This window comes from Leptonychotes weddellii, unplaced genomic scaffold (assembly GCF_054177405.1).
Source record: "Leptonychotes weddellii isolate Sample4059 unplaced genomic scaffold, ASM5417740v2 HiC_scaffold_5067, whole genome shotgun sequence".
NCBI lineage: Eukaryota > Metazoa > Chordata > Mammalia > Carnivora > Phocidae > Leptonychotes > Leptonychotes weddellii.
This window is the reverse complement of record NW_028018127.1, coordinates 1-8,268: the sequence shown is the minus strand read 5'-3', so window position 1 is coordinate 8,268 and position 8,268 is coordinate 1. Positions and strand designations below refer to the sequence as shown.

At 42.8% G+C, this 8,268-nt stretch overlaps 1 protein-coding gene across 1 annotated transcript; it reads right to left on the bottom strand.

Annotated features, from left to right (window-relative positions):
• Positions 1-603: 603 nt before the first annotated feature.
• On the bottom strand, positions 604-8,009 carry TM4SF1 (transmembrane 4 L six family member 1). The gene is made up of 5 exons (XM_006745440.3): positions 7,720-8,009; positions 6,202-6,291; positions 5,966-6,111; positions 3,324-3,504; positions 604-1,464 (listed from the first exon to the last, which is right to left on the bottom strand). Exons 1-5 carry the CDS (start codon positions 7,894-7,896, stop codon positions 1,450-1,452), a joined length of 609 nt encoding a protein of 202 aa, XP_006745503.1. The 5' UTR covers positions 7,897-8,009; the 3' UTR covers positions 604-1,449.
• Positions 8,010-8,268: the final 259 nt, after the last annotated feature.

The window sequence follows — 8,268 nt, the reverse complement described above, 5'->3', positions numbered from 1 at the left end:
TTCTTCCAAGGGGTCTGCAGTCTTCATCAGACTGCCAGAGGGAGACAGAGGCACAACGAAGATTCGAACCCTTGGGCGGGGAGGCCACTGCAGGGCACCTGGCACACAGGAGGGGCCCTGCTGTCCACCAGCCCAAGAAGCTTCTTTATTCCTGTGTCGATTGCCTAGGCCAATAAACACCAAAAGCAGAACACTTCTGAAGACAATTCCTAACAGATCAGGGGATCCAGTCTCTTAAAAGAGCCTAACTCTCTACAGTAGATATAAAATATCAAGGGAGAAAATGTCTGTGACCCTCCACAAGAGCCTGATGCCTGGAGCATCCAGTAGAAAGGAAAGTTACCTAAGTGGTGTAATGAACTCAACCCCAACGGATGCAGAGCAACAACAATGCACGGATAGCGAGAAAGGTAGAAGAGGAGGGCGAGGATGAGGCAGAGAAAGTGGGATAAAAAACCCAGAAGCCACAAAGCCCTGAACAACAGCGGCTGCACAACCTGCAGGCTGGGGCGGGGGGGGGGGCGGCGGGAGGCAGGCCAAGGCGGAAATAGGGAGAAAAAAGGAGGAACTTTAAATAAAGGACAATGAAATTAAACAAGAAAAAACATGGTAGTGGATACTTTATTTTGTTGGATTTCAACCACCAAGTTTTGGGTTTGTTTCCTCACGGTCCTCCTGCCCTTCCTCCCCCTCCCCCATTTTCCCATGATGTTGATAAACTGCTTTATTCCGTTTCCCATCTTTTTCTTGCCCAAGTATCCAGGCCTTTTTCTTTTTAAATGCATGATCCTTAGCGCTTGTCTTTGAAGGACAAAAAGTTTTCCACGTGTTAGAGAAAGTTAGGATTCGGGAGGACTCCTGGAAGCATTGTTTGTATTGACTCCTTCCTTTAGCTCAGGGCACTCTCAACCAGCCCTCCTGCTCCGCGCAAGTATCTGTCTCTCACAAAACTCGGAACAGTTCATAAAGGCCTCTTGTCAGAGATTTGCAGGCATATGAATGGGAAACACCATATAAACAGTGAAAAAAATACATCTTTTCAAGTTGTTAGATTTTTTTTCCTTCATGGTCTTAAAAAAAAAAAAGCAACTAGACATCTTCCATTTAATAAACCCATGCACATATAATAGAAATGGGAATGCAATATTTATCCTTATAACGCTTCTCAAAAACATTACTCAGGCCAGGGTTTATCTCAGCTACGCTGAGGACCAGCCGTCATTCAGTCGATAAATTACCTCATTTATTTTCTCAGTCCTAAAAAAAAGGTTTGTTTGTTACGCTCAAACACTGACATCACATGAAGATGCCAGTCTTTATACACATTTATAAAAGTAGAATATGTAGAGTATGATACAGTGGTACAAAGTTTTACAAATTAATACAAGTCAAATATATAAATTACAATGAAATAGAGGAAGGTTGTGGTTCTGTCTTGGGGTGGTTCTTTTAGCAGTCATATCGCTGTAAAGAAAATGAGATCGGCATTAGGTTACAATCAGGCTAAACAAACAACGATGCCATTTTCGTCCTAAAAATTCCTGTTTGAAGCAGATCTAAAGCAGGCTGATGTCAACTTCAGCTGAGAGCTCAGACAATGCTCATGAAATGTTTCCTAAACAAACGGACAGCCATTGTCGTCTCTGAGGAAAAGCTGCAGGTAAGGGCCATGAAAACGCAGCTTACCAGTGTTGGGTTTGCTCTGAATGTGTTTGGGGTAGGTTTTTAATCTTAAGGATTTTAGAGATAATGCCATGGGAGTTTCACCCGGGAGTGGGCTCAATGTGGGTAACTTTCCCAATTCAATGCTACCAAGTTACAGACTTGACTCATCTACACTAAAAACCTTGCCCTTTGAAAGTGTCTTTTGTCTGAGGAATAAAGTTAGCAGATCTGCACTGGCGTGTCTGGGAAGAAGCCATCCCTACTGTGACTCAGATGGGAAACCCTGTGGGACTATTTCCCCTCCACCCCATGCCCCCCTCCCACGCTCAGGGAGGAGAGTCACTCTTCCAAACCACTATGCCTCTTCCCCAAATGCACAAGGGCTGATGTCCAGCAGGGCCTCACCTAATTTAAACTCTGCCTTGTACGAAATTCAAAGCTAAAGATAGGTTACATTAGAGTAATTCAGAGAGGATTCTTCTCTGTCTCTCCCCAACCATACTGCCCAGAAACAAGTCCACATTGAAAGTTTTCCACTGTGTTGTTTTCTTGGAAATTTGTCAGGCTCCCAAAGGAAATTATTAATCTTGCTGTACTTGCCTAATAAGGGAAACCAGATTTTTATTTTAACTTCCCCTCAAAAATTTTAGAAAGTTTCCATTTATTTACAGCAAGGTTTTTCATGGTAGCAGTGGGCTTTCAGTTTTCATTAGGTTTTGTCATATTTTAAAAGAAAGAGACCTTGATTGAACCAAAGGAGCAAATGATTAGGTAAACAGAAATTAAGTTTCTGTTTACCTAATCCTGTTTTACAGAATAATGCATAAAACAAACCCTCCAAAATTGGACCAAAGCTGGACTTCCATCAATTCATTAATACATGGGTTTTTTTTCTAGGAGGACATAGAAACGAGAACTTTCCCTGCTACTAACAAATGCATACCTCTCTCTGAAATCATATCTCCAGGAAACAAGTGCTTCCTGGTTTTCTTTCACCGTGAAAGCCTTTCACAAGCTGCTATTCAAAGGTTACCAGCGATTCTCTGTGCTTAGCTGTTGGGTATTTGGGGGACTCCCTTTTAGGAAGGAACTGTAAAAAAATGCAACAGAACAGCAAGTATTGTGAACAGGTTGAGAGCAGGAGCTGTGGCATAAGATGACCCAGCGTTTGAAGCCTGCTGGTTCCTGCCTAGGTGATCTTAGACATATTGCTTAATCCCTGACTCATGGTCTCATCTGAAATGTCAGTGTAGCTCAGTGCCTAGTGCAATGAACGTTGGCTACTATTTGTGTACACTAGTTGGGAACATGAGAGCAAGCAAAGTCGTGTCTCTTTGGCCAGAGCAGGGCCAGTGAAAGGGGCAGTGAGTTTGCTCTTGAAGGGACACTTTGTCTATGGACAGCATTTTCCTTATATACACAGAGCCAACTACAAAAAAACAAGATAACCCAGGGACTCTGACGCTCAAGGAAGCTTACTACCAAGAGCAAAACCGAATGCTGTACATGCTTTGCCACAAAGAGGGTATAGGAACAAATCCTGGTAGGTTGAGCAGTGTTTAATTTTGCCCTTTTTTTCTCTATGATGAAAACAACGGTGTATTATAGTCATTGAATACCCCAGGGCCAAGCGGTGACATTTTCACACAGGTTCTTACCTGCTGGCGCGAACAGCAATAGCCACATATTCCTCCCATCATTCCATTTATTACTTGAATGAGACACAAGATGAATTCAATTCCACCGAGGGCCAAGAGGATAGAAAACAGAGAGACATTCCATTCTACAACATGCTTGGGTTCAAGGCACTGGGACCATGTGGAGGTATCCAGAAGGTACCTGTGGATAAAAAAAAGAAACTTCTGACACCTGACCACACCTAATGGGATGGCTCATAAGCTACTTTCTGTGGGGTGCTTTTTCATTCAGAAAAAAAGAAAGGAATTAATTCATTGACCTGTATCAAACTGTTCCAGTCCTAGTCATTTCAGAAAGTGAGGAATTTAGCCCAGGTCGTGTTGCAAGGACAAACATAAAATTCAGCAAAGATTATCGGGCAGTCAGTGTGAGTTAGACATCAAGCCCAGGCTGGGGATATAATGGTGAACATGGCGTGGGCTTTGCCCTGGAAGAGCAGAGCCTCCAAGGGAGGAGACAAGATGCAATCGCAACGCAACAAGTATACTGCGCAGGTTAACCAAGTGTGAGGAAGGGCACCAAGCTCGGCCAGGAGAATACCTGCTTATGTAACCATTCCACAAGTCTGAGCTCCATGAAGATAGGAACCAGACCTTTCATCATTGTATATATAACCCCTAGACCAGTATCTGGCACATAGTAGGTACTCAACACTTTTAAAAGTAATTGAATGATAAATAATCTGAAGTCATGTTAGCAAACCATGCTGAAGTCACGTATACACACATACACACGGGCACACACATACAAGTCATACACATATATACGTGACTTTGGAGATTTTCTAGATACCTGAGTACTCTTACAGTCTGAAAAATTTCTCTCTCTGATTACTCTCTTAGAATCTCAGCCTTTGCTACCTCATAAAGCATTTGGATCCTTAATGAAAGGAGTCAATCATGTGGGCAAGTCTACAACTGACTTAATTCCACAAAGAGGTCTGGTATAACTCTTTTCTTATCAGTTCTTCCTGAAACAGCAGAACAACGGGGCTTGGAATTAGAGACCTAATTTTGAATGGTCATTGAGCCAATCAGAAATTCAATTTGTTGATTAAAAAAAAAAAAAGAACTCTGTCCTTATGACCTTGTCTTTCTGTCTATCAGTGGGGAAAAGAATTTGTAATTTTAGGACACAATGTAAAAAAAATTCTTTGGCCCCACTTGTCCATTGAGCAATTAATCATTGGCTGTGACCATTAGTTATTTCCCATACTGAAATCCTTGCACAGGTTGAAGTGAGGAATGATACAGAAGTAAAAGTTTTCTTACAGAAGCTGGGGTGGGTCAGGGGAGGGACATACACTCAAACAGCTGTAAAAATGTTTTAGTGATACTCGCCCTTCTCCTTGCATTCCAGCTGCATTCATCATGATCTTGTTTAGAGGTGGGTTTTATATGTCTGTGAATACACGAATAACCAATCTCTCCTAGTACGTTCAGTATGTTCCAAACACAGTTGAATCACGATCAATAACCATTTTTTGACCACTGAAATTTCAAACCCCTCCTTCAGAGGCTACCTTGGCTGTATTCATTCTAAGTTACGAGATAGTATTAACAGCCAGCAGAGGCCATGCTCAGAGTGCATCAGCTTCTGTGACAAATACTTTACATTTATTATCTCATTAATCCTCCTGACAACTGCCCCTGGTTTTATTTTACAGATGAAGTAACTGAGAAGCACTGAGCTCAGTCTACTTTTTCCTGGTTGCTGAGGGAGAAATGCAGAGCTGGGATGGAATCCAGGCCCATGTAATTCCATGCGCATGGTTTATGAACTCACTATTCATGGGGGACAAACAGTCTTGATAATGTAAAGGCAACTGAAATTCATTATTCATATTATTTTCACTCATGAATCTCATAACTAAGCTTTTCAAAATTCAAAGAAGGATGTCATTCATTTGTCATCACGTACATCAGTTTCTATCAGCTATTTCTGATCCTTTCTCAATAATGGATAAGAAATAAGCATCAATATAAAATAAAAGACCTTAAATTATCCTGATGTTAAAGTCGTGTATCAGACCTGTCTTATATAGGCTGATCACTTTAAATAACGGGTTTGTTGTACGGAGTTATTATGTTTATATGTGAGTGTGTGTATGGGAGTAGTATGATCTACCCTGGGCCTTGGTTAAATTCATATGCTTTCCATCCACATTATGTAAGGATTCCATAATATTCTCTTACAAAATAGTAAAATCAGCTAATCGCTCTGGTAGAGTGGACACACTGTATGAGCACAAGCTCTACAGCAGGCTGCCTGGGTTCGCATCCTGACCATATCCTTCCTAGCAATGTGACTTTGAATAAGTTCCTTCAACTCTCTGTGCCTCCTTTTCCTCATCTGTAAAATGGGAGCAATGGTGGTACTAGAGGGTATCATGAGGGCAGAATCAGAGAATCCACCAAAAAGCACAGAGAGCTTCTCCAGGTCAGAGATCCAAGTGCTGACACCACCGCCTGGGGTGCAAAAAAAAAAAACCTGGCCGAGCGGACGGACACACGGATCGCTGCTGCCGTTCCAACCTGACGGGCTTGCCACTATACCATGCGGTGGATGAGAATGTGTGGCCCGACGGGAAACAATTACTCACCGTCCATCGGTGTTGGCAAAGGTGTAGTTCCAGTGGCCAAAAGTATCAAGACATTGTGGTCCTTCCGCCAAGCCCAGGGCTGCCACGATGACGCAGTAGCCAGATCCGGCGATTCCGATCAGAGCAGCCAGCGCAGAAGAAAGCATCTGGCGAGAGGAGAAAGAGCGGAAGTGAGCCTGTGTGGCCCCGGCCTCGGCCCAGGGACCGTTTCCACCCGCCGGAGCTGGAGCACCTACCGCACATCTCTTGCCGCAGTTTTCGTGGCCACAGCAGCCGCAGCAGTCGTCCTCTTCCAGCCCCATAAACACAAATGCCGGCAGGAACATCTGGTTCGAAAACAGGCAAATGAAAGTCACCGCCTTTCCCCCAAATCAAAGCCTGCCATAAGGGTCAGGCTAAGCATCTTTTGGTGGAATATATTTTTTCTGACAGTGGTGGATGGCTTTGAGTTCGCTCGCCCAAGTATCTCAAAGAATGTAAAACTATGAGAACAAGACCCTTCTAAGTGGAGTACCTGCTCGTTTGCATGTAATGTGTCAAAGCAGTCTTTGGGGTGAGCGTGCAGGATGAGAGGGCTCAAAGAGTAACCTATAAAAATGTTTTTTCCGCAAGAGTTCCTAGCACAGTCCCAGAGGGAGCTCTGCTTTGAAACTCTTAAGCCCTGTTTTGAAACTCTTAAGCCCTGTCTTTAAATCTGATTTTTTTTCCCTTGTAAAACATAGACCATACTAACAGTCTTTCATAGAATAACTGAAATTTTTCATAAATGGGAGAGATGAAGACACCATACAATAAATATGAACTGCTTCTTTGATGATACGAGTGTATGGTTGTTGCCTCACAATAAAGCTCTATAAATAAGGTAAGTATGAAATACTCTGAGTTTGAGATCAAAAGAAGCCTAAACACGTGCGATGTTATATGAAGGACAAATGATTATGCCAACATGATAATAATGCTTCATAATAATGTATTAAATTTAAATGTTGTAAGGTCTTTTCTTGACTAAGAAAAATATTCTGTGTGGTACTAGCAATTCCATAAAATGTCTTTTTAGAATTCTCAATCCCAGCATTTAAAGTGGCAAACTCAAGTTCGTCCACATTCTTTCCATGCTGTGGTTGAAGCTAATACTTTCAGCTCCCAGGTTGGCAGGCAAATTCCTCTCACTTCAATTAAAAACAAACCTTGGAAAAAACAACACATTCCACTGTTAGCTTCAGACCCTGATCTGCTGTTAACTGAAGGGTTTTTCCTAGACACCACACCCAGGATTACATAAAGGAGAAAATTTATAGTTCTTTCTAAATAGCAATACACTCATAATTCATGATTTTTTTTTTCTGTCACAGATGCCTGAGAATAAACAGCAGAGAATTTGGATCCAAAACTCTGTTGATTTAGACAGAGAACCAGCGGCGTCCTCCCAGCTCCCCAGAGCAAATGTTATATGCCCAGCCCCTCCAGTACTAGAAACTCTATAGTCTCGCAGATCTGATTTAAAAGCTACTGTTTTCTAGCTGTAAAGTAAGAGAACATAGCAAAAAGGTAGTCCACTGTTAGCTGAAAGAGGATTTTGTAAAACGTCTAACAAAATTAATACACCAGACCGATCTTTTGTGTGATCTGCTTTCCAAAGAAGAACGAACAAAAATAACTGGATTGGGAAGCAGGCATCGTAGAAACCTTTCCATGAAAACACCTCATTAACAGAAGAGAATTGTTTAAGCTTCTAATAATTCTGAACAACTTACCATCAAGCCCCCTCCTACGATGCCAGAGAAGAACCACACGAAGCGGCTGAGATGGTTTTCAGAGGCATATTTTGTTTCCCCATTGGGAAAGTAAAGCAAAATATTGGCCACAATGCAGAGGATGGCCAGCCACACCAGAGAATGTCCGATGCATCGCGCACATTTGCCGTAGCACATGGCGGCAGAGAGTCTGGGAGGCTTTCCTTCTTCCCTCTGCAGCTCAGTGAGGGCCTGAGTCAGGCGAGAGTGTGCCCGTCTGGGGAGAAAGCAAAAGCAGTTCTCAGCCCATTCCTGAATCTCTTAAATACTCGGAGTTCTTAGTCACTGGGTGGGTGAGGTACTTCGCTTTCATTGGTCCTGATTGCAGGCTCCCGTTGGGGTGGGGGGAGGCAGGGGGAACGTCCCGCCCTTCGGATGAAATCCTTGAGACAAGCGAAACCAGGGTAGGGACGTGAGGAAACAGCCTCAGTCATAGGCAAGGAAGAAAATGATTAATCTTCCTCAAGACATGCACCGTGCAACTCCTTCTCAGGACAGAGAACTAACAGG

What these genes read in the sequence shown, in the direction of transcription:
- TM4SF1 (XM_006745440.3), bottom strand. Translation starts at nt 7,896, where the DNA reads ATGTGCTACGGCAAATGTGCGCGATGCATCGGACATTCTCTGGTGTGG. An exon ending in TCGTAGGAGGGGGCTTGATG is followed by an intron (nt 6,292 to 7,719) that starts GTAAGTTGTTCA and finishes TTTTCGAACCAG; the next exon opens with ATGTTCCTGCCGGCATTTGT. An exon ending in TTTGCCAACACCGATGGACG is followed by an intron (nt 3,505 to 5,965) that starts GTGAGTAATTGT and finishes TTTTATCCACAG; the next exon opens with GTACCTTCTGGATACCTCCA.